The sequence below is a fragment of the Telopea speciosissima genome, chromosome 3 (assembly GCF_018873765.1).
Source record: "Telopea speciosissima isolate NSW1024214 ecotype Mountain lineage chromosome 3, Tspe_v1, whole genome shotgun sequence".
Taxonomy (NCBI): domain Eukaryota; kingdom Viridiplantae; phylum Streptophyta; class Magnoliopsida; order Proteales; family Proteaceae; genus Telopea; species Telopea speciosissima.
In genome coordinates this window covers 64,382,872-64,409,509 of record NC_057918.1, presented here as the reverse complement: position 1 = coordinate 64,409,509, position 26,638 = coordinate 64,382,872, and the positions used below count along the sequence as shown (strand labels likewise).

The 26,638-nt window shown below is 37.7% G+C and overlaps 1 protein-coding gene and 1 non-coding gene across 2 annotated transcripts; both read left to right on the top strand.

The window, feature by feature from the left end:
- Nucleotides 1–3,633: 3,633 nt before the first annotated feature.
- LOC122655565 (pyruvate kinase 1, cytosolic-like) lies at nucleotides 3,634–9,436 on the top strand. Its single transcript, XM_043849774.1, has 11 exons — nucleotides 3,634–3,784; nucleotides 4,262–4,342; nucleotides 4,603–4,674; nucleotides 4,859–4,948; nucleotides 5,951–6,095; nucleotides 6,252–6,340; nucleotides 7,082–7,177; nucleotides 7,332–7,399; nucleotides 7,503–7,602; nucleotides 8,854–8,913; nucleotides 9,002–9,436. The coding sequence occupies exons 1-11, from the start codon at nucleotides 3,686–3,688 to the stop codon at nucleotides 9,152–9,154; spliced, it is 1,053 nt and encodes a 350-aa protein (XP_043705709.1). The 5' UTR covers nucleotides 3,634–3,685; the 3' UTR covers nucleotides 9,155–9,436.
- Nucleotides 9,437–15,956: 6,520 nt separating this feature from the next.
- TRNAR-UCU lies at nucleotides 15,957–16,029 on the top strand. Its single transcript has one exon. It is a non-coding gene; the product is annotated as a tRNA-Arg (tRNA).
- The last annotated feature ends 10,609 nt before the right edge of the window (nucleotides 16,030–26,638 follow it).

Sequence of the window (26,638 nt, the reverse complement as noted above, 5' to 3'; positions counted from 1 at the left end):
TATGGGCCATGGGCCATATTAGGCTAATTCAATAAGACGACATGATGTGTTAGTTTAGTCCTAGTTTCTATTTCAATGAGTCACTAAAAGCAAGGTTCGAAAACTCGGGTCTCGGTGCCAACTCGGACCCTTGAAAAACAGAGTCGAGTCGAGATCTCGCTGAGTTGGTGCACTTTTTTTTTTTCTCGACTCGAAGCCTCATCTCGGTGGGTTTTAGACCTAGTTTGGGTCTGAAACTTGGTATTCAACCTATTTTAGGTCATTTAAACACAATGGCACTATCAGATTTTGCAAAAACAAAGTCCAAATAGGAGTTTCACTTAGTGGGAAAGCAAGGTAAACACTTATGCTAGAAACCAGGACAAACGCACTTATTTATACCTAATATCATTTAAGTAAATGCTTTTGTATTTGTATTTCATTTACTTAAGATATTATTCATAAATAAGCAAATACCCCTCCATTTGAATCCAATAAAAATAGTTAAAAAATCAAATTCCCACACCAAATTAAGTTTGACTGGTACATAACTCCTTCAATATAAATCAGATTTAAGCAATCTTGGACTTGTTGGAAAGCTTTATTCAAACTTAATTTGGTGCGCGCAAATGCTGTTAAAATCGCTCTGAATGAAAAGAGTTTTTTGGACATCAAAACAAATGAATATTCTACCGCACTTTTGGTTTTTAGCAATGTTTTACCATAATAAGATTTATGGAATTTTTAGATTTGAGAAAAACCCCAGCATCAAAAAGTTGAAAATTGCACCTACTACCGAAAATCCATTTTTTGTTCTTGAACTGGGGAGTTGACTTTTTTTCCTTTTGGAATTTTATTTTTTAACTATTTTTATTGGATTCAAATAGGGGGTATTTGCTTATTTATGAATAATATCTAGTGTCTGTCTTGTTTGTCTTGGTTCTTGGCATAGATAGGTGTCTGTATACCAAGATTTTCCAGCAAGATCTCGAGATCTAGCACTCATATAAAGGACCTAGATGGGCAATTTCCTATGTCAAACCGAGATCTCGGCGAGATATTGACATTTTGAGACTCGTAGGCAGTCTCGTCTCGGGATTTCGAAAAACCGAGAAACTCGGCAAGATCTCAGCGAGATCTCGAACTATGACTAAAAGTCCTACATTACTTTTTAATACTGTCCAAATAGTCTCTAGGAGTTTCTATTTTTTGCTTTTCTAGAAGGTTTAGGCTAGATTGAGACTTACATTGGATTTCTATTTTGAGTTGCTCATAATTTTATAAGAGCTTGTGAATCTTGTACTAGAAACTATAAGTTTCTATTTTTAGATCCCTTGGTACCCTAAGTTAAGAAATTTAGGAAAGTTTGTAATTTATGAGTTGTGCTAAGAATAGAAAGTTTAGGGGTTAGTCTATAACTTATGGTCTGATATGCTACGTAATGCAGTGTCGTTGAGATGAATATATGAAATCGTCGAGGCAATTACAGTTTGTGTTTGTGGAACTCCCAGGGTCGCAATCTGGTCGATCAAGCTTTAGTTTACGGTTGCTGCTTTTTCGTTTCAGCCACTAACAGGTTTGTTTTTTGGCCTGTTAAACTGTTCCTGTGATACCCTGTTTTGTCACCTCCATTAAGTTCTATTATTCATCTGCCCCTGTTTCGTCCCATATTTTATCTCCATCTTCTTAGCCTACCATCCTAAAACCGACTGTCAAACCCCACATCCAAAACTTGTTTCATGCTTATGGATACCCTATTTCCCCTTCTTCACTATCAGTCCATACAACTTCTTCATAACTTTGTATTTGCAAATTGGATTGTTCCCAAACTTAGTATATCAGTTCCTGGATTTAAAGTTTAAACCCATCAATTCCAACTGATAAACATCAGTTTAATACACTTCTTTCTCCACCTATCCAAGATCCACAATAAAGCCTATCACACCTTTTATCTTTGGAACTTCTCTCTCAAATTGTAACTACTGTTAGGCCCCACCAGGGATAGTTGTCAAGGCGACGCCTAGGCATCCAAGCAACAGTTTTTGGATGGGTGCCTTGGTCGCTTAGGCGCCTTGTTGGTGTTGCCTTAGTTTTGACCCCCTCTCTCAACCGCCTTGGTTGTTCACCTAGACACTAACAGCTGTACTAACAGGTACACCACTCAACCCTGGTTTCAAATCATTCTGAAACCCTAGGTCTTGAGATATACTAAACATAGTTGTCAAGGCGCCGCATAGGAGTCCAGGCGGATTTCTAGGTGCCTAGGCGGCTGCCGCCTTATTGTAGGGCACCTTGCACTGTTTTTTGGAATCAAACCAGGTTCTGGCACTTATTTATACCAAATATCATTTGAGTAAATGAAATAACAAATTATTCATAAATTACAAATAACCCCCAAATTATTCATAAATTATTCATAAATTACAAATTTATTTTTAAATTTGTTATTTCATTTACTCAAGAAATTATTCATAAATAAGCAAATAACCCCCTATTTGAATCCAATAAAAATAGTTAAAAAATAAATTACAAAAAGACAAAAAATCAACCCCCCCCGCTCAAGAACAAAAACTGGATTTTTGGCGGTAGGTGAAATTTTCAACTTTCTAATGCTGGGGTTTTTCTCAAATCTAAAAATTCTATAAATCTTGAAATGGTAAACTTTGCTAAAAACCAAAAGTGCGGTAAAATATTCATTTGTTTTGATATCTAAAAAATTATTTAATTTAGAGCAATTCTGATAGCATTCGCGCACACCAAATAAGGTTTTACTGGAACATAACTCCTTCAATATAAATCAAATTTAAGCAATCTTGAATTTGTTGGAAAGCTGGTTTTGTGCTCTACCTAATACAAAAAGTCACATGTAAAAATAAAATCATTTGATCAATCAAATTTGTTGGAAAGCTGGTTTAGGCCCTTGATGCATGTAGTCATAGCTTATTGGTGTGGAGTTGCTTTGTTTATGGGATGTACAAGGTTCAAATCTTGTGAGCAACAAATTAAGTATAATTTTTGGGCGGAAGCGCTCCATCGAAGATGAAGTTTAATATTGCAAATCCTAGTATCCTACTACTGGTTGTCAGAAGAAGCTCGAAATCGAAGATGACCAGAAACTCCATGCATTTTTTGACAAGAGGATCTCACAGGAATTCCTTGGGGATGCCCTGGGTGAGGAGTTCAAGGGATATGTTTTCAAAATCATGGGAGGATGTGATAAACAGGGCTTCCCAATGAAGCAGGGAGTTCTTACTGTAGACCATGTCCGTCTTCTGCTTCACAAAGGGACTCCATGATTCCGAGGGCATGGAAGGCGTAATGGTGAGAGGAGGAGAAAGTCTGTCCGTGGATGCATTGTCAGCCAAGACCTCTCTGTTCTGAATCTGGTTAGTATGAAGAAGGGTGAGAACGATCTTCCTGGATTGACTGACACTGAAAAACCCAGAATGAGGGGTCCAAAAGGGGCATCCAAGATATGCTAATATATTGCCCATGTCCTATTAATAATTTGCATAAGTGTTACTCGGTTTGAGAGCCTGCCTATCAATTAAACTTCGGGTGTAAAAACACTATGGGCAGCTGAGTGTGATGGTTCAAGTAGTGCTCATTTTTTACTAAATTCGGCATAATAATTATTTTGCAAGCTCCTTATGTATTTCTTTTTCAACTACAGGTATCTGAAGTTAAAGGGGAAAATGTCGTCTGTATGATTAAAAATTCTGCTACTCTTGCTGGTTCTTTGTTCACTTTGCATGTTTCTCAAATCCGCATTGATCTGCCTACCCTGACTGAAATGGACAAAGAAGTAAGTGATAGTTTGCAACAGTTCTGTTCTATCTATAGAGCTAAGAGAATGCCTTTTTAACCACATTTGTTTGTTTTGATGGGTGGACATGATCAGAAATATCCAATAAACTTGGAATGTGAATATAATGTTGTTTGTCCACATTCAACTGTTATTCTGTGACAGTGGGTCCCTAAATTTGTTACATTTCTGCATGCAACGTTAAAAAACCGATGGATGTAATTAGAAAAATATTCCACAACATAACAACCCTCAACAATTCTAAATATAAATGAGGCACCTTTTAAATACTGAAAAATGTTAGTATCCAAAAAAAAAAAAAAAAAAAAAAAAAAAAAAAAAAAGAGTAAAAAAATGGTTGAAGTTTAACATGTTATAGTTTGAAATATGGGCCTTTTTTTCCTATTGTAAGATTTTCTTTATTTCTGTTGAATTTCCTTCCAAGTGAAAATCATGATGTTGCAATTATTCTTTCAGGTTATTAGTACATGGGGTGTTCGTAACAATATAGATTTCCTCTCCTTGTCATATACCCGGCATGCGGAAGATGTTCGCCATGTAAGTACTGTTCTCAGTTCTCAATAGTTATACTGTGCTTTATCACATACCTATTTTGACCCTTTTTTTTAAGAAAAAAATTCTTCCAAATTCTTTTTATAATTTGTGATCAAGTTGCCTGTTTATGGTTGTGGTTCTTAACTTTATATAATTTGGTTATCTGTAGGGATTTTAATGCAGAGCTAATTTGTCACTGTGATCATATTCTTCTAAACTTGTTATTATACCTGTAACTGGCCTTGTATAATGTTATAATGCAGGCACGTGAGTTTCTTTCCAAATTGGGTGATCTTAATCAGACCCAGATCTTTGCAAAGATTGAAAACGTAGAGGTAAGCTGCATGAGATTAGGCGGCCTGAAAAATTGTTGGTCAAGTTGATCTTGTTGTCAATTGTCTTAAAAGAATGAAAAAGAAGATCTGATTTTCAACTGTGACCCAGTTTGGTACTAGTGTTTGCTTGTTCAAGAATGTTAACTTGCAAGTTGCAATATTCTTTTCTTGCAATTCCTTGCAGGGCCTAAACCATTTTGATGAGATTCTACAAGAAGCAGATGGAATTATTCTTTCTCGTGGGAATCTGGGGATAGATCTTCCTCCCGAGAAGGTCAGGTTTCTGAACTTGGACAGAGGAACAATTTAAAAGGTTAACTTCTGTGGTAGTGTAGTATGCCTGCATAGGTTTCTGCTCAGTTTGCACCAAGTGAACAAATATGCAAAATTGTACGATACCATTTTATTTCTAGTACTAATCTTGGCTGGCTAGGTCCAAAGCCATTTTTAGCATGATGACTTGAAGTTGGATCCTTCTAACCCAAATGGCAGAATCATGCCTTTTTCCTGTCATACCAGTAAATGCTCAAATACATTCACAGCTGTCACTAGTCTATCTTAAAGTTGGATATTTTTCAAGGGTAAACTATGTACATGCCACATCAGACAACTTAAAACATGATTCTTTCTGGGGAGACACTATATAGTATGTACATACTATATCCTTGTCAATATAGTGAAAAAACATCATTGCTCTCAGTTGAAGTAAATATCTTTTGGAGGATACTCATATATGACATATTGGTTGGTTGAAAGATTTAGCCTGATGGTGCTTTGGTGGACCTAGGTTAATTCATGAGAATGTCAACTGATGCATTAGTCCGGCTTGTAGCATGGCGGTACAGCGTCTGAAAGTTCTAATATTTTTTGTGACTCCAAACCTGTCTAGTGGTTTTGACTTTTGAATGATCTTCACCGCTAAATTGTAAGGAGTCATATTAGATGAAAGTTTTCATTGCTTAGCCTGCTGAGCTTACAGAACTATGCCGCCAAACCTGACCTAGCTTCTGAGTTAGCCTTAGAAATGAAATTGTTCCTGATAGAGAAGTTAAGCTGGTGATATCTGAAACAAGGTCGACCGAAAATTCAATCATTGATCAGTGGTTCTATGTTGTTAGCAATGATTATTCTTGTGCTGTCCTGTTCTGATAATTTTCTGTTTTCCATTTTTCTCACTTCATTCAACCTCATCTATTTGGTGCTAGTGAGCTTCTATACGTGGCAATATTCATGCAAATTTAATTATACCATGCTGTTTATTGCCTTCAATTTTCAGGTTTTTTTATTTCAAAAGGCTGCTGTTTTCAAGTGCAACATGGCTGGAAAGCCTGCAGTGGTTACTCGTGTTGTGGACAGTATGACTGACAACTTGAGACCTACTCGTGCAGAGGCAACTGATGTTGCCAATGCTGTATTAGATGGTATGTTACCTTGGCAAGTCGGGTTGAGGTCCTTAATATCTTTGTGTTCTATCTCTTCGTGTTTTATGAGTTTCAGTAGGACATTGTTTACCAGTTCTATATGGCATGCTGCATTGTGGGACCTAATCCATATCTCTTCATTTTTTGAGGATGCAGGGAGTGATGCAATTCTTTTAGGTGCAGAGACTCTAAGAGGATTGTACCCTATTGAGACTATCTCCACTGTTGGTAAAATTTGTGCCGAGGTGTGCCCTCTTCCTCATTTTCTATGCAAATTATTTTAATAAAATTTGCATGGTTCATGTTTTGCAGAAGTGGTCCAAATTGACATTAATTTCATGCTGTTACTTATTTGGTCACTTTTCAATGTCTTGACATTGTCCAGGGTCTTACATTGTCCTTTTCTGCTGACTAGATAACAATAAAATCATATTGAATGCAACAATTCCTATTGGTATCTTTTCAGCATCGATATAAAGCAGCAAAGAACTACAAGAAAATATTCCTTCATTGAGTTAATTCCTTTTTTCTTTTCTGTGCGGTTGTGGGGTATTGAATTGATTCTGCCTTTTGTTATATTTCTATACATATAGTTCAAATACTTGTATATTTTCGGAGTGGGTTTGTGGTGCTTCCAGTGCCAAGGTCTTTGCCCAACATGAGACTCATTATACATCTCATTATTTTTGTTAATATTTCTATACATATAGCTCAAATACTTCTATATTTTCTTAGTGGATGTGTGGTGCTTCCAGTGCCTAGGCCTTTGCCCCACATGAGACTCATTATACATCTCACTATGGAGCTAATTATCATATGAGCTCTATAAGTTGATATTTAATGTATAGGGGGTGGTTACTTGTATCTCTTTGCAACTTCTTTGGGATGCATATACATAGATTTTTCCACCCCTATATATATATATATATATGTATCTATATATAGTTACGATCCTTGACCGTTTGCTTAAAATGCTATGTCTGCAGGCAGAGAAGGTTTTCAATCAAGATTTGTATTTCAAAAAGACTGTCAAATATGTTGGAGAACCAATGTCCCACTTGGAATCAATTGCTTCCTCTTCGGTATTTTCTTTTGGGGCATCTACTCTTAATCATCAGATATTATCAATATATGTATCAATAGTTAGATCAATGCTTCAGTCTATTTTGTTTCTTATTAGCAATCCTTTTTTCATAATTGTGTACAATTTTCGTTCTCTGTCTTGCTTTTATCCAGGTTCGTGCAGCAATTAAGGTGAAGGCTTCTGTAATTATTTGCTTCACTTCATCTGGAAGGGCTGCAAGGTAATTTTTTTTTCTCATGGCTTTGCGAAGACATGCACCCCTTCGTTTGTGTCTCCGTGTGACAGGTTATGAGAAATCTAATGTAAATTTCCTGTGAGTACAGAATAATTTCCAAGTATAGGCCATCAATGCCTGTTCTATCAGTTGTTATTCCTCAACTCAAAACAAATCAACTTAAGTGGAGCTTTACTGGTGCTTTTCAGGTTTTCCACTGTCCTGCTTCATTTTTGGTTGCCCATAAGATTTAGCTTCTTTTCACTTTCTTGGTGCAAATTGCAAACTGTTACTTGTCATCGGGCTTTCTAATTTGACCCATTGAGGGATGGTGGCCCTGGAATTTTCACTTGCTTCGGACAGACAATGTCTTGTCTCTCTGTATTTCCTGATCAGGCCCAGTAAGGGCAAACTTGTGCTTCTGTTTTATAGCCTCATTTAGAATTTCTTGCACTTTTTCATATTGGTTTTCTTTTGTTACACAAAGTACTCGATCTTTAATTCTCCAAGCATTGGTAGATTTGATGGTTTTCCAGGACTTGCAAAGAATGAAATAAATTCAGCATATTACCCTTTCTCTTATACCTAGTTGAATTGCTTACAGACCATATAATTAGATCATGGAAATCGGATCCCATTTTCTCTGTTGGTTGGAAGGATTCTCTTGTTCTTCTAACTTCTCATTTCTGGTAATTAACTCTTATCCAACTTACGTAGTCAACCTATCCTTCTTATATTTTATACGAGTACTCAACTGATGATTCTGGTGGGCAACTGGATTAGTGGCTTATCATTTTAATACTTGAATATGGGTATTGACTGCCAATGGAATTTCAGAATGTGATTCTTTGAAAGAGACTCGTACTAGAAAAAAATTCTCTAAACCAGAGTTTTATGAAGTGGACTCTATATTCCCATTTCCCAGACTCTCTGGACCTACTGGATGGAGGATGGTTGTCCTAATGATCTGCATAAAAGAAGCAGCATGCACTCATTGGCTGGCCAACCATGCCACTGGAATCGTCATCTGTTCTCTCTCTCTCTCTCTCTCTGTCTCTGGGGGTGGAGTAGTAGATTGTGAGAATCTATGCTTCAAGTTTCAATGTAGACTGCTTTTTATATAACAAGTAGCTCACTCTAGGGACCTAGATTGAGGTTAACGACCCTATTTATGTCTTCTCTTTTGTGCTGGGTTTGACCTTGCATGCCTACCTTCAAAATAGCTAGCACCTGATGCATGTACATGATCTTTTCGAGTTATGAAGTCCGTGATTAATTGAGTATTATAACTAATTTTGACTGTACTCCATCAATAAATATAATTGATGTCCAAAAACTTGTGTACTATTGAAAACATGCAATCTTCTACCTATCAATTCCATTCTATTTATTTATTTCAATCTTACACAGTATTTAGAATTTAAACTGAATAAGGATTCATTTTGATGATGAATGGACAGGCGAGGCAATCACTTACAGTCAGAGGTCTTTTCCCCATGCTTGCAGATCCTCGACATCCGGTAAATCTTTCATTTTATTTCAATTTTTTTAATTTTATCTGGTCCAGTATATGATTGAGGTCTGATTTTCATGAATTTAATTGTTCAGGCGGAATCGACTGGAGGCACAAACGAGTCGGTCCTTAAGGTTGCTCTTGAATATGGTAAGACATCAGGTATAATAAAGCCACATGATCGTGCTGTTGTTTTCCAAAAAGTTGGAGATGCATATGTGGTGAAGATTATCGAGCTTGAAGATTGAAACCTGTTTCGTTCTCCCTTCTTTCAAGTCTTTTTATCTTCTCTACATTTTTTGTTCCTCCTCATTTCTTCTTTTTGTATGAGGTTGGTGGACCTCAAATTGTTGTGGCTTAAGAACTCGCAGGGGTAAAAAATATGACATATTTCCGGTGGACTTGTATTAAGAGTGCACACTGAAGCTTTAACTATTCAACCATAAATTCAAGTTGAGGTGGTGGTGATGATCCATGTTCAGTCAAAATGTAACTCTTGAGATTACTTGATTAGATGGATCCAAGTCTTCAAATGTGGATTTCCTTTCATTAACATCTGCAGGTTGTTACTGAGGGTGCAGAGTTCATTATATTTATAGATTGGATACTTTATTTGAGTACTTGTAATCTATACATTATTACACCCTGCAATGAAAAGGTTAAAAGCTATCTATCATAATCTTAATTAGATGATACTAATTATATTTGCTGTATATCTACACTTAATAGATATGTAAAATATCCTGTGATCCATTTATTGTACACTTGGTACCGTACTTGTTAACTATTATATATGAATTGTCTTGCATGTTATATGATAATTCATAATTCCTGTCAGAATTACAGTCTTAGTTTGGGTTTCTGGTTCAGTACCTGGGTCCTGAGTCGGTCCAGAGTTTTAGTTTTGACATCCCAATGAAAGTGCTTCTTAAAGTCCTTGTTTGATTTCTCTTGCTTTCGCCTTTTCTTTTCTGGGCTTCTTACAAAATCAAAGTCCATGTATGCTACCATAAATTGGTGGTTAGAAATAAAAAAGGTACCTCATCCAGCCTCGTTGAAGATGTTAAATCCAACGGTATCAAGTTCGAGAAAGAAAAAGAAAAAAAAAACTGGGTCAATCGAGCTTGGCACTGTTGGATTTCACATCTTCCACGTGTTGTGTTGTTAGCTTAGAATTGCACCATGCTGCACTTTTAGGGAATTTCAGAGGATTTTAATCCAAGAACCCTATCTTACATGAAAGGTCAAGTGTTTATAAGGAGTTGTTTCTCAAGTTCTAAAAGGTTAGGACCAAGGTTCTAAAACTAGGGTTTCGACCAGTCAAAAAATGAGTTCGTCTCGGTTTTGACCATATCTCGATTGAAACTTGGGATTTATTTCAGACTAACTCAAACTTTAGTTTTGAGGATCTGAAGTTGTTTTTTAGCTTTGATTTTTGTTGTGCTGTTTATTTTTGACATTTTAAACTCAATCCATGCATTAGTTTTACATAGAGAACATTAAAAATATTACTTGTGGTTTTGATCCAAGTTTGATACTGTATATTGTTCTTGGACATGGTTCAAATAAGGTTTGATCAGAACATAACTACTTCAATATAAATGAGATTTAAGTAATGTTGGATTTGTTAGAAAGCTTTGTTTTGATAGCTTTCCAATAAGTTAAAGATTGCTTAAATCTGATTTATATTGAAGGAGTTACATACCAGTCAAACTTAATTTGGTATGCGGGAATGTTGTCAAAATCATTCTGAATGAAAATATTTTTTTAGACATCAAAACAAATGAATATTTTATCGCATTTTTTGTTTTTTACAATGTTTTATTATATTAAGATTTATAGAATTTTTAGATTTGGGAAAAATCCCATCATTAGAAAGTTGAAAATTGCATATACTGTCGAAAATTCAGTTTTTGTTCTTGAATTGGGTGGTTGATTTTTTTTTCTTTTGAAATTTGATTTTTAACTATTTTTATTGGATTCAAATAAGGGGGTATTTGTTTATTTATGAATAATATCTTAAGTAAATACAAATATAAAAACATTTACTTAAATGGTATTAGACATAACTAAGTGTCTGTCTTGGTTTCTGGCATAAATACCTGTCTGTTCTAGTTTCGAGCCAAGTTCCCCCTAGTTTCGATGGGCATATGTGTTGAAAGCACCGAAATATGGTTGAAACCAATCGAAACTGGTTGAAACCATCGAAACCCGGTTGAATCCAGGGATTTTATAAAATTCTCCTTCAACTCGTCTCGAAAACCTGAAAAATTGAGTTAATTCGGTGGTTTCGACAGATTTTGATCAAATTTTTGTTCCATTGTTAGGACTATGGAGGAATTTGGTGCGGAGCCCAAGAGAGCCTGTTGTCCGTATCCTCTTCGTAAACGAACGGAAAAGGAATAGGTGCCGAATATTTTAGGAACCACAAGTTGGAAAAGCAGCAACACTTCATGGTCTGTTAATCAAAAGATCATTGACATGAGTCAAAGTCCTATGAAGGGCAAGGGATGGAGGGTAAATGGAAGAATCTATAGTTGGTATCCAATTGTGAGTTTAAATGTTAATTTTCCTTCCATCGCCAACTCTCAAAAAGAGAATACTACATAGATCAGGAAGAATCGATTGTATGTTATTCCATGTCCATGATCCTTGGGGGAGGGGTTGTGAACAAGAAAGTAAGTTTTGTGAAGGGAAGTATTTAACCTTTAAAATCTAGGACCACAATGTACTGGGGTCGGTAATAAGGTGCCACATAAGTTTGAACAGCAAGGCTCTGTTATGGGTCCAAGATGATCTAAGCCAAAGGCTATCGACCCATTTGGGTCTACAAATGGCTGACCAAGAGACTAGACGAGAAGTAGACGAGGATTGGCTTCGCCAAAATCTCGCATTGATTGAGTCTAATTATGAACAGAAATATTTTGGAAAGAGGAAGTAGGACATGTGAAAGGAAGGGATGGAATTGAGAACTAGCTGAATTAAAATCATCTTCCCTGCTTGAGAAAGGAGGTTGCATTTCTAATCAGAGAGTCGCCTTCGAACCTTGAGTAACAATGGATTGAGGCATTGAGTTTTAGAGCATAGAGGAAAGAGAGGAGTACCAAGATACCTGGATTGAAGCAGGCTCTCAGGAGCTGGAATATCAGGTTTGATCAATCAATCAAATTTTTTGGTTTTGATCAAAACATGGATGAACCATGCGTTTACAAGAAGATCAGTGGGAGTGCAGTCTGTTTTCTTGTTTTATAAGTAGATGATATATTGCTGATGGGTAAGATGTAGGGCTTCTTTTATCGGTGAAAGAGTGGTTGTTCACAACTTTCTAAAGACCTTGGTGAAGCTAGCTATATTCTTGGGATCAAACTTGTAAGAGATCGCCAGAAAAAGATGCTAGGCTTGTCACATGCTACCTAAATAGACAAAGTCCTAACCAGATTTAACATGGAGAACTCCAAACGGAGAAGTGTCCCTTTTCGACATGGAGTCAGTCTTTTCAGATCTCAATGTCCTCAGTCTCAGACGGATATTGAAGAGATGAAGAAGATTCCCTATGCATCTGCAGTAGGGAGTCTTATGTATGCTATGTTGTGTATAAAGCCGGACATTTGCTATGCAGTGGTATTGTGAGTCATTACCAGTCTAACCGGAGTGCAAAACAGAAATCTACAGCCAATTCCACTACCGAAGCAAAATACCTTGTGGCTTGCGATGCAGCAAAAGAAGGTGTTTGGTTAAGGAAGTTTCTATAAGATTTGGAGGTTCTTCCTGACCTTGTCAAGGGCCTCATTCCTCTGCTGTGATAACAGAGGGGCCATTGCACAAGCTAAGGAGTCTAGGGCTCATAAGAGGAACACGCACATGCAGCGGAAGTATCACCTCATCAGAGAAATTATCCAGCAGGATGACGTGTCTCCAAAGTGGACACTACTGTAAATGTGTCTGATGCCATGATAAAGGGTTTGTCTCCTGCAGTGTTTGAAAAACACATGGAGGGCATGGGTTTGAACTGCATGAAAAATTGGCTTTGAAGTGCAAGTGGAAGATTGTTGGATTTATGTGTCCATCAAACCCGATTCGATCCGGTTTACTTTGTATTGAACCTTTATACATTTTGGTTTAATATTATCACATGTTGAGCATGATGTGTCCGTAGGTATTACTTAAAATGGTAGTCACGACTAGGGTTTGGGCTGGACACCCTTATCATATGGTCGTTGCATTGGGTATGCCTAAACATGTGATGTCAGGGTACGAATGCGAGTACTCACATGTTCGATGTGTGTATTGGCGAAGAATCTACTTTGTCGATTCCCTCATGTATTACTACCAGATGTAGGATGTGATAGACATGAGTCACCGAGACTCGGTACCTGAGGGGACCTTGTCACTGCAAAATGTGACCGCATTCTTTGGTTCATCAATGTCTGAGACTCAAGTGAGTCAAAGCCGGTGTTCTGGGAATGCGCGAACATCTTGTGAGTGAAGGAGTTACTCAACATGGTCACCACTCCCTGATTGGGGAACACCAAGATTGAGGTTGTTTGTGAATGGTCGGATTGGAATCTAGATCCAGTGCCGTTTTGGAAATGGTTTTTGCAAAACATATTTTACATAAAATGATAGATTATATGTAGTTATTTAATTAAAATGTTTTTTCGAGTTTTGCGGAACCCGATTTTATTCATAGACATTCTGATATGGACATGTACTATGGAATGAGGTTTGACAGTACTAGTGTTCGTGCCCTAGATTCCATAATGATGGTGTTGATTAGTGGAGGGTTGGTACATGATGATTTATTATCATGTAGGGGTTTATTTGAATTTGCTAAAATAATTGGTTATTTATTTAATTGATGGATATGGTGCTAATTATAATTATTCATAAATTAAAATAATTAATTAATTATACTATTCACTATTAGATTCTGCTTCTTCACCAATTAGAAGCTCTTCAAGATTAAACAGGATTAAGCCTATGAGGAGAGAGAGTGTCAGACTCTCACTGGGATTCATCCAAGCAGGGTTTTAGAAATCCTATTATATAAACATACCAAGGGGAAGGGTGAGCAGCCCACCTTTTTTCAGCCTTGGACAAATTTGGCTGCCATCCTCCCCCCCCCCCCCTTGGACGAATTTGGATCTCCCCCTCTCTCTCTTGTGATCTCTTCTCTCTCCTTCTTCTTGCTCTCTATTATTTGAGAGTTAGGGTTTTAGAAACCCAGATTTGTGCTTGAAGAATTAAAGATGATCTAGGATTGGCTTGGAAAACTTTGGCTGCACCATTGGAGGTTTAGATCTGTTTACTTGGAGTGCTCGTTGGAGGAAGAACCATTGTCTATTGGAGGAGCAACACTTGAGGTTCATCAGGTTAGCAAATTCATGTTAATTCTTGTTGTTTTGATTATGTGATTATTCATGGGATGTGAAAGAAATCCGAATCGATCCCTTTCCGCTGTGCATTCGGGTATGGGATGGAATAGAGATGTGTTTTCTCTTTGTTATGGATTCCATAATTTTATGGGATAAGAAAGAGAAGGACTGGACATTGGTTTGTCATACCAAATCCTAATAGAGTTACAGTAGGGCACCTATGGGCGACCATGAGAAACCCTAAAAATTTAAATAGGGTGTCCAGGGCAACTTTGGGGCGCCCTAGGGCAACCCAAATTTTTCAAAATTTGTGAGTTCAGCTTGATACATGAGTACAATGATCCCTGGACCGTAGCATTGCCTACATCTTAAAGCTTAATAGAGTATAATACAAAGGATAATAAATTTGAAAATCTGGAAAGCTCAAAACAAGATTGTATTTAACTTTGAAAATTTAAACCTTGTTGCCACGAACAAAGCTTTTAATCATTCTGTGGAACAACGTAGACTGGGTACAAGCCAATTTCATAATCCTCATTTGCCCGATAATAATCCTTCTTCGCACTATTTGTCTTTTGATTTTAGCTTGCCTGTTTTTTCGTCCAATTTTGTGCTAGCCTTCACTGATGGAGCTTGGAACATCAAGTCAATGAAAGGTGGAAGGAGAATAATTCTATTCGATGGAGTTAAGCGTTTCATTGTAACTAAATGCAAGGCTAGTTCAAGTATCTCAGTAGCGTCTATGGAGGCAGAAAGTATTTGTGATGCATTGCTGCGAGGTAACAACTTGGGTTTTTCAAACCTAGTTTTATTCTCAGATTGGGTTGGGTTGCACTCTCCAATGTAGATGGCATTTTATCTCTTTCCTCAAATTTATAAACGTTGTGTTTCATTTTATCCCTAGATATTTGAATAAGGAAGCTCACTTCCTTGCAGCAAGAGCTTATAAGTTTGTTTTATCTAGAACTTGGTGGCTTAATCCACCTCTTTTTCTTATAAATATGATTTTTCTCAACGAGAGATCCTCCTCTGTTGATATCCTTTAATATAATTTTAGTCTTTCGTCTAAAAATAAAGGGATAATAAAATAACTTATTAAATCACACCAATGTTCCGAAAAATCCAAAAACTGAAAAAGTAATTGAGCAGCAACCCATTTTTGTTTGCTCTTAAAATGAACGCATATAATGGATGATCTTTTGAAAAATAATGATATTGTCAGAGATCTGCCTTCCTTAGATAAAGACGGCTTGGAAAGTTAAAATGAAGAGAATCATAACCCCTTGCAACCTTTTAGCTAACAATTTTGAGATGATCTTAATAGGCAACGGTACATAAACTAATGGGTTTAAGTTCCTCCGGCAGAATAGCCTTTTCCTTTATAGGAACAGGGGAAATAAGTGTGTGATTAGTGCCAAAGGGGAGGATTAAAGAGGTAGAAAAAAAAATACAATCTGTACCACATCAAGATGAGCCGATGACAGACTTATCACAATCAATTTTATATTTTGATTCTAGTGTTTGTCTTCGGTGAGTGTTATTTTCTTTTCAGTCTCTTCTCCTTTCAAAATTGGCCTTTCAAGCTTTAAGTCTCAATGTATTTATATGTATGTTTTGACTGTTATTTGACAAAGTATTCAGTATCATGATTATTTATGTAAATATAAAACAACAAGCGCCCGTGGCCTAATGGATAAGGCGTCTGACTTCTAATCAGGCGATTGTGGGTTCGAGTCCCACCGGGCGTGAAATTTTTATATAGGAAAAGGAGGAATTTCGGCCAAAATCTCCTGTATAAGTATTTATTCGGGTTCGGATCTCCCCAGAATCGGGCCAAATGTGAAACATTTGCCCTGTTTTTCCTAAAAATTTCTTTTTCTGAAGAAAAAACCCTTTGTACCCTTTTCTATATCTCCGGATCAGTCTAGATCTTCTTTATCATGTCCAAGTTAACCTTTTTTAAGTTATAGTAATTACACATTCTTCATCTTTTATCACTCAATTGTTTATGAGAAACAGCTTTGTATACGGGAGAGTGGCCTACACCAGCACTTCTATGTGTTTATCTCTCTTCTCTTTAAAATAAGGGGACAGAGGTATCTTTTCACATGAAGAGGAGAGAGAGAGACTCATGGGAGTGTTGGCATAGGCCACACTCCCGGACACCGAACTTTTTCCCATTGTTTATTTATATTAAAAAACTAATGATTATTTATTCTATAAACCATTTTATAAATCATAAGCGCCTGTGGCCTAATGGATAAGACGTCTGACTTCTAATCAGGCGACTGTGGGTTCGAGTCCCAACAGGTGTGATTCTCTTGTATAACTTGTTATTTGGATCCTCCGAGAATCGGTCTAAATATTGACACATTTATCCCTTTTTTTCTTAAAAATCTGCTTTTTGTTTTTCTACCTTTTTTGTCCTTGTTTATATAGGTGTATCGGATCAGTCTCGGCATCCAATCCAAGGTAACCTTTCTGGATCGGGATTGGATCGGTCAAAAAACCCCCCCAAAATTGGTTTGTTTTATGGATCAGATCATGTATATATCAGCAGAGTTGGTGGGTGTTGTGATTTCAGGATCGGATCGACCGATATTATCTTGATTGGATCCATCAAAATCGGTTGATATCGGTCAATATCGATCGATATCGATTAAGATAATATAAAAAACAAAAAAAAAACTTCAAAAATTTGAAAAAATAAAAAAAATATTCAATTGGATTGAATCGGATCGGCCGATCCAACCGAGTTAGGCAATCCAATCAACAATCCAGTCAAACCTTGCTGTATCAATCAAATCTCGGGATCGGCCTCAACCGATGCCGATCCGATCTGGCCAATATCGGCGGCACCGATCCGATACCTCAAACCATGATCCAATCCGGATTGTAAATCATGTTCAAGTTAACCTTTTTTCTAAGTTATAATAATTACACATTCTTCATCTTTTATCACTCAATTAATTATTATCATAAAAAACAAATGTTTTTTTCCTCTGCTCCCTACTCCATTGTGTGTATGCGTGCGTATCTGTCCTAATTTTTTCTTCACTTTTGATTGCATTATTTCGTCAGGTTAAGATTTTGATGTACATACTAAGGGTATCAATTCCAGGTCCGGCCCGGCAGACCCGACCTACCCTGCCCGACTAAAGCCCGGCCTGGTCCGTTTGTTAAACATGTCAGGCTTAAGCTCGACACATTTACTAACCAGGTGGTCCCGGTGTAGGGTCCTAGCCTGTCGGGCCCTCGGCCCTTTAACTTGTAAACTTTGCTATGGATTTGGGCCCTGTTTGATTTATTGACCCAAATCTGTTTTTGACATTAACTTTCTGTTGGGATGGGCCTGATGTATTGTGTATATTTTTATGATATTTTTTAGCTCAAATTTATATTATGGGACATGGGCTAGCACGAGTTGCACTATTTCAGCCTATTTCTAATGAATCGGTCATATTCAAACGGTTTGAATATTCAATTTTAATAGGAAAATACAGAAAAGAGGTGGCAAAATGGTAAACCTCTTTGTAAAATTAAAATATTCAGTTTTAATGGGCTGCACCGTTTAAAGTCCGTTTATATTTAAACATGCCCATAGCCCCATTCTGCACCATTTAAGGCTCGATTATATAACCCGATTATAGCCTGAAGCCCGATCAAGCTCGATCGAGCCCGACCAGGCCCAGATTGAATACTTAAATGAGTGATCACGGAGCAAGCTTTAAGCATTGTGACGCTCGGCTACGCCTGACCGAACCCGACCGAGCTCGACTAGTTGACACTCCTAATACTACATAATACCACTACAAGAAAAAGGGTTTTTCGCGGCATTTTTAGATGGGCCTGAGCGGCGTTTTCTAGTAAACGCACTCATATAGGAACATTCGACAACGTTTATTAACATACGTCGGTATAAAAAGTATAATAAGTAGATATTGTGGCGTTTATATGTAATTGCCGCTACAAGTACATCTTTGGGGGTGTTTGGTTTGAACTGCCGGGGTATGTAACGATACAACGACATTTATTTGTAATCGCCACAGAGCATACATCTTTAGGGCGTTTGTTTTGAATTGTCGGGTATGTAAAAATACAACGGCGTTTATTTGTAAATGCCGTAGTATCATACATCGTTGGGGGCGTTTATTTGTAAACGCCGTAGTATCATACTATATTCATCGCCTGCCATATGTATTTTAGGGTGTTTAGGAAAAAATGCCGTTATATGAGGAGTTTCACGAAAAAACTCCAAGTTCTAGAAACTCCGAAAATAAGCAAAGATAGGTGTTGTGGTGTGGTGTGGAACTTTGCATGGCAGTTCAGTCATGAAGAAGTTGTTTCATGGAACAAATTTTGTAAAAAACCCGGCTTCCTTCTCCACATTATTTATTTTCAATTGTTGCTTTGTATTTATTTTCTTCACTTTCGAATAAATGTGTCTATATGTTTCTCTTGTTAGGTCAATGTACATTGCTGCAGAGTTATATGAGACAAGAGAGAGGAAGGTCAGAGAAGGAGAATAGAAAAACAACGAGCATTTTCAGCCAAGGGAGTAGTAGTTTTTTGGGTTCTTTGACTTTATTATCTTTTTCTAACTCGAGTAGGGAACCTACTCCATTTGGTTTAGGATTTCCTTTGTTCTCTTTTCAAACTTGGGTATTTTTGGAACTCTATTTTCAACCTTAAAGATATAACTGTTAGCATTATTTTTTCATGGTAGTTTAGGCATGTTCTTTAGTTGAAATTGGATATAGATGATGTACTGAAAATCTGGCCATGTTTCTTAACTGAAAGTTAACAAAAATGTGTCTACAGTTGTTCTTTCTTAGTTTGTTCTTTTGGGGATATCATTAGAAGATATGATTGAACTATACAGTGACATAGAGATGATGTATCGATCATTGTAGATTCTTCTTCTTTGTTCTCTATGATACTTCATGCTGATAGAGCCGATAAAATTGGTACATGGTTATATTGCTACAGTCTGCTATTGCGAGTTTGATTTCAAACCGGACACTTTTTCGACATGATCAAGCTAATAAAGATTGGTACATGGTTATATTGTCAGTAACGTCTATTTGAATACAAATGTCAATGAGTTATTGCTAAATTTTGTGTGTTTACTGGAGTTGCTTGGTGATTTAAAACACTCATTGTTTAAGATGTTCATTGATTGAAGACATAGAGCAAAGTACATACATTGTTTATTTTGTTTTTGAATTTTAATAATTTGTCATAGGTTGTAAGTGTCCTTTGGGGTAAGGTAGACTAAATGTAATTAAGTTTCAAATGGTCATTTGTACAGGTAAACTTAAACTATTTGGATCCTGTCATTATTTCATTGTTTTTAGGGATGATTTTTTTTTTTTTTGGGTGTGTGTGTGTGTGTGTGTGGAAGTTTTATGTCTCTTCACATCAATAGGTTAAAGGATAAGATAACAGAACAGGTTAAATGATTTGCACCACAAAAATAACAGTTAAAGGATTAGGTAAATAATTTTTTTAAAAATACTATATGTATCGGCGTTTCTTACTAAATGCCGCTAAGTGTGTATATTTTATCGGCGTTTAAGAAATGCCGCTTATAGGATATTTTACCGGTGTTTATGTAAACATGCCGCAAATAAATCATAATTATATCAACGCTTACCAATATATATCGACATTTCAAAAAACGCCGTTATAAAATATATATGGCGACATTTGTTAACAAACGCCGGTGAAAGTATACTTACACGGGCATATGGCATAAACGCCGTGATACATTTGCGGCGGACGACATATGTGCGGCGTTTATTACAAACGCCGCTGAATCATATAGCGGCGTTTTTTTGCTACGGCGACACTTAAAAAACGCCCGTAAAAGACGCCTTTTCTTGTAGTGTACATATTTAACAACATTGAATAAAAGAAGGGAGATTTACACGTACCTCCCCTAAGGTAAGGCCTAATAATATATCCACTCGTGAGTTTTGGATACTTACGCATACCTCCCCTACTTTCCAAAATAATTAATAAGTAAACTCACTCCGTTAAACTGGGACTGAAAAAGTTTAGAATTGTTCATTTGTTAACCAAATTGCCCTTCATGCTAAAATAAACCTATTTCTTCTTTTACTTGTTCCATGGAGCAATAACAAACCGAAAGGAGAAACCCTTTACGTGCCTCTGCTACTACAAGTCTGAGGAGACTACCATTCTTACTACTTCTTGCGGTTGAGTTGAAACAACCTACCAATGGCTTCCTGCGAACTGAAAATGTGGAGTTGCTACTGAGATTTGCTACCTACAATCATTCCACTCTATTTTTGTTGCTATTGAGACCTTTAAACAACATCCCTCCAAAAAAGGATAATTTGCACAGTAGGTATTCCTTGCAAAACCCATGGAACTTTGTTTCGTGAAGCTCTTGTGATTAGGGGTGTCAATTGGTCCGGTCCTAGGCTATCGGTTTGGTTCTTTAACGGTTCTAGTTTTAAAGGGTCAGGACCAGAACCAGACCAGTAAGCTAATCGGTTCCAAACTTGAGATCTAGGACCATTAACTAATGGGTGGGCCAGTTCCGGTTCCTAAAAGGTTCCAAGCAGTCCAATCAAAATAATTTTTTTTTTATTCCTTAGACATGATACATATATTTAATAATATTATAATAAATCACTAATTTCAATCACTTGAGATATGATTCATTTATTTTTTTTCAAATCACATAACTAGTCTATATTACTTCTTGTTTTTTATTTTTTATAGGAAAAAAAAACTAATTAAATTAAGTTAAAATCTGAAATACAGACAACCGTTTTAGTACATCTTGCTTGATTTGCTACCTTATGTGCTAGATACACAACAAACCTGTTTTTTTTTTAAAGCAAAAAGGTACGAAAGTCTACCAAAATATGTCTACTATCCCATAGGATGGTGAAAATCTCCCACAGCCATTGTCATGTTGGAGGTTGCAGCCAGTGAACTAGTTCCTTGCAGTCAGTCCAGATGTTGATAGGTACGTCTAGGGACTCCCTTACGTGCTGCAGCCCGAGTAGCAGCCAAATCTTGTTTGGTATTATTTAATTAGTAGGAACACCACCACCCTCATAAGTTAGGATTGTTTTAAGGTATGTTCTTAAGTTAGTATTTCTAAATGGACCTTAAAATTTTACAGTCAAATCTTTGGTAAAATAGTATATGAGACAAGTGATACCAGACAAAATTGAAAAACTAAAAAAATAAAAGGGTTTGACTTTAGCTCTCATGACATTGAGTCTTAAGAATTAAGGTTAGGATGTGAATTTATTCCAGTTCTACTGGTTCCTAATTGGTAGTTTCGAAACCGGACCAATACCTTACTGGTAGATCCGAACTGGACCAATAAACTATTGGATAGGTCGGTTCCAATTCCTAGCGGGCCGGTTTCGGTCCGATTACCACAAACGATTAACAAGGGTCAACTAGGTTTAACCCAAGGGCTGCTTTTGCTAGAACTATCTCTCTCTCAATGTAGGAATTGTAACTATTCCTTTACATTGCTGTGTTACACTTGAAGAGAGGCAAGGGAGTCAGCTAGGCCAAATGAGTTGGGGCAGCTGCAAAGTTGATTCCATGGCTTTTTTCAGTCTAAGCAAACAGAGGAGTCTGCAACAATTGAGAAGTTTCTCTCACATGTAGAAGCATAGCACAAATGGGAGATATAGCCCCAAGATTTCAGATCAAATGGATCTGATTTAAGCAGGTTCGAACTAGAGATTAAATGCATCAAGGAAGTTCCTGCAAGTGGAGTACGGAGAAACCCTAAAATCCAGTGAAGGGTAGTTCCATTGGACCCCAAATCATCTCCAATAAACAAATGGGTAAAATGGATTGCCACATGAACTAGTGATCTGGAATAAATTGATCCTTACTTGGAGTTATGTTAAGAATTGTATAGCTAAAAGGGAGGCAACAGAATGCCTTTGTTTTGGATTTTTGGTTCACCATGGTACGGTTTCATGAGAAGGCAAATGATGGTCTAAACAACCTCAACAAGCTCGGCTTAGTATCTATGAGAAGGCAGCGTATGCTTAAATTGTTGGTAGAAAGATGAGATAACTGTTCCCATGGCTAGGAGCATATTACTGATTTTTCCCTCACCCAAGTGTTTAAAGGAATGAAAGAGGTACTGTTGGAATTTTCAAAATATTGGTATGGGACTTTAGTCCCACATCGGTTGTGTAGAAGGAAATCATTTGATTTATATATGTTTGTGACCTATTATAAAATGAATAGGAGCGATGATGGTGATCGTTGGAGTGTATGCGTGAGGCGCAATGTGGTACTTTGATAGTGCATTTTACACATACACATCATCGCAATTAAGCGCTTTAATCTTTTCGGGATCAGTGAACCAGTGTGATGGTTCGGATCCGACCAAACAACCTCGGGCTATCTCTCTGTCCTCTTTCTTAACTAATGGGCGGATGGATCTGTGATTAAGCCTTATCTTAGGAGCGATAAGGAGCTATGATGGTGATCGTTCGAGCACATGCGTGAGGCGCAATGTGGTGCTTTGATAGTGCACTTTACACGTACACATCGTCGCAATTAGGCTCTTTAATCTTTTCGGGATCAATGAACCAATGTGATGGTTCGTGTAAGTACCGTGGTCCTCGGGACGAGGGTTCCTCAGCCTTATGGAGACAAAGATTGGCTTCGATGAATAATGGTGTATCGTTTCGATATATCATCATGGGGATTGGGATCATGCTTTATAAAGAAATGAAGTCGCCACCTAGGGTTAGGGCCTAGGACCCAATGGGTGTAGCCCCATCCGGGGTTAGCGGAAAGGGCTACGTGATTCCATATGGTCTGGTCAAAGATTCAGGGTAAGTAGTCAGGTTACGAGAGTGGGAAGGTGTTAGGCACCCACCTCGCCCGGATAAACCGGTCTTTCTACTAGATGCTGGTTTTTGAATATTCTCCCTTAATAATATATCCTATACTAACATGTAAGGCTAAATTATGATGCACTGATCATGACAAACAAAGAAAAATCATTTACTATGTACACTAAAACGAGTTACTTTAATTGTCTACATTATGTCAAAAATAATAAGAAGGAAAGATACAGATGCTTGTCAAGAAATACACGGAATAAACGAAAGCGCAACGAGTGCAAAATATGTGATGTCCCACGGCTCAGGTGGAGACGGACGATCGGCTTGTCTCTCTCTTGTCGGACAGAGTAAGGACTATATGAGATGGGTTTTGCTACTCAAACTTCGGGCAGAGTAACGGCTATATAAGGGATTCTTGTTATCTGTATACAGACAGAATAACGGCTGTGAAGAGGGTTTTTCGTTATCCATACACTGACGGGATAACAATACCCAAGAGTAGAATCGCTCTATGCTTGGATGGGTAATCGATGGATCTACCCACATCGAAGAACTCCACTGACTCACATACTCATGAGGGAAAGACGGAGAAAAAGATGGTGAAAAGGGGGCAAAACAAGCCCTGGAGGGTCTCCCTACCCGAGAAAAGCTTGTTTTGGAGGGAAGGGGACCCTCCTATTTATAGGGGAGGGAGGACCCTCACCTTTGGCCAGATAAGTCCTCCACGGCACCGTGTGTGACGTCAACAGGCTGATGTCACACCCCTTCATGGCGCCGTAGAAATCAAGTACACGTCCCCACGGTGCCGTGGGAAGGAGTCCACGGTGCCGTGGGAGCGCAGTACCACTTTTTCCTGATTTTGAGCCATTCTGGGCCCGTGGGCTTGGTCTTAGCGGGACCGTCGTGGTGGGGGAGGATGAGCAGTGCCTCCTTCAGTGTTCAGTAAAGGGTCTTATGAGTCATTTTATAGATGTTAGGGTGATTTGGTTCAGATGTAGGGACAAGAGTCCTTTTTGAGAGAGATACCGATGTCTGTCTATGTCCTGTTGTCATCATCGCCGAAGGTGGTGACAAAAATTGGTGTCTACAGTTCGGATCCAACCGAACAACCTCGGGCTATCTCTCTGTCCTCTTTCTTAACTAATGGGCGGATGGATCTGTGATTAAGCCTTATCTCAGGGGACGTATGTGTAAATTTACCATAAAAGAATGGTCTTAAATTGATTTTTGAATCCCCACCAATCCAACTGAGGTCTTTCTAATCCAAGTCACTTTGGCAAGGAATGGATATTTCCCATGTCAATGCTTACACCAAAGGAACTGCCAAACTAGAGTTTTGCTTTTTCAAGGGCAAAGAGAGCTGAGAGATCTTTAACATGCTGCAATAACCTCACGTAGTATGGGGTATTTGAATCAAACATTGAAGCGGAGTTTCGACTTACTTTTAGTGTTGCAAGTGAAGCATCTTCAATAGTTCACAACACTTGAACACTGAATCTTTAGAAGCAAGAATCGTACTCCACTCAACGCTTGATGGAGCAAGAACGCAATGGAATCCTGCCTCAGTGATGGTAACAGCCTACACTTGGAGGGAGAGAGAGAGAGAGAGAGCACTTCTCCCCTCAAAGTTGTTTTGGAGCTAATAATAGTAGGTATGCTCAATTTCTCTCCTCTATAGGCTATTAAATAACCTAATGAAATTCCTCCCTTCCTTGGATTCCATGGGCTAAGTAGTGATCCTATTGAATCGTACACCGAGACAACTTAACTGGAGTCCTACCCAATAAGATAATTTTAACCTAATTGCCCATAAGGATATCATAGTATGGTAATAACTATAAAACTCATAATGATTGAAAATATTACGTGTAGATCTATCCACGTTACGATATCTCATAATGCACCTCAAGGCATATAATTAATTTATTGTCACCATCCTAGTCCACGAACAGTTAGGACAGAGCATCCTAATCATAGATTTGACAACAAAAGAATTCAATAAAATATAGGAAAGAGAACGCTAACTGGGCATGTACAGTGCGTTACCCCGCACTCTGACACTAGAGCACGTGAAATGACTATTGTGCCCCTAGGAGAGAGAAGGATTTAGGGAGAGTATTAAGGATAACACTCAAAATTCAAATTCAATTTTGAGCGTTATCCTTAATACCCTAAGTCAGCCGTCAGATGGTGTGTTGCACCCGAATCAAGGTACTAGGCTGAATCGAAAGATGCCAATGGTGTGGCAAGCAGAGTGGAAGATAGGGGTGAAGCGGTTGTAGCATGATAATGCATAATGATTGTTGTGTTAACAAATCTGGCATACAGAAGAGAAGAGGTGTTGAGAATTCAAAATTAAATTTGAATTTTGAGCGTAATCCTCATTAGAAAGGAAGACCACCTTCTACAGGTTTCAAAACTCATGGTAGAGAGAGAGAGAGTTTTGTTTTTATCTGCTAAGAGAGAGAGAGAGAGTTAAGTTTGGAGTGATTGTGAACAAGTGCCTAGTTTACATCTCCCCTCTCCCATACTTGATAGGGACCTTTATCCACTCTAGTACCGGAGGCACCGCGCTGTGCGCATTGTGCGGCACAATAACAGCCATGTTTGCATAGTGGGGCCCATTATGCACACATGTCCGCTGCTGCACCGCATGATGGCATAGCAGCACTGCAATGCATAATAGCGGATAAAAATTCTACTTGATAGCATGTGTCTTGTGTTCAAGTCTCCTAGTTTTCACAATTCCCTTCCCCCTAAGAATAGGATAAAGTCGGACCTATAAAAAAACAAGAGTGATTCTCAAAAAGATAATCAAGAAAAAATCGCACACAAAATTATTTCCATGCTCTCTCACAAAAAGTGAGATTCCTACACATGTTATTTATAACCAAAAAAAAACACATGTTATTCTAAACTTTATTTTATCTAGTTAAAAGTGTGGGATTGCACGGTTGATACCCTTTTCCTTTTAAGATCACTAATGGGTGGTAATGTGCAGATTACAAGTGTTTTTTATCCTGCATTTTTGTTCTCATATATTTTTTTTGGATTCCTCCGTTTTGTGAGTAAGAACACAAATTAATTCAGTATTGTTAGATTGGAAAAAAAAAAAATCACTAGAATCACTCGTGAGAACTCTGGTTACTAAACATGACCTCATTCTCTAAAGCCAAGAGTTCTTGGATCTTGGATGATTCTGTTCTGAACCTGAACCCCAACCCCAACAAGAAGAGTGTTTTGAGATAACCCGCAAAGAGAAACCGTTGGAAATTGTCTGAGACTCTCAGACACAGTCGAAGTGAAAGCATCACCAAACCACCATTAACCAAATAGAGCAGCTTCACATTACATGAAAACCAAAATTGGAATTTAAAGTCTTTTTTCTTCCTTTTAAAAGAGGCCAGAGGGGAAGAGGGAGAGAGGGAGACCGAGACTATTTGTGTATACAAGAAGAAAATTGAGAGGAAGAGATTTAACAGAAATC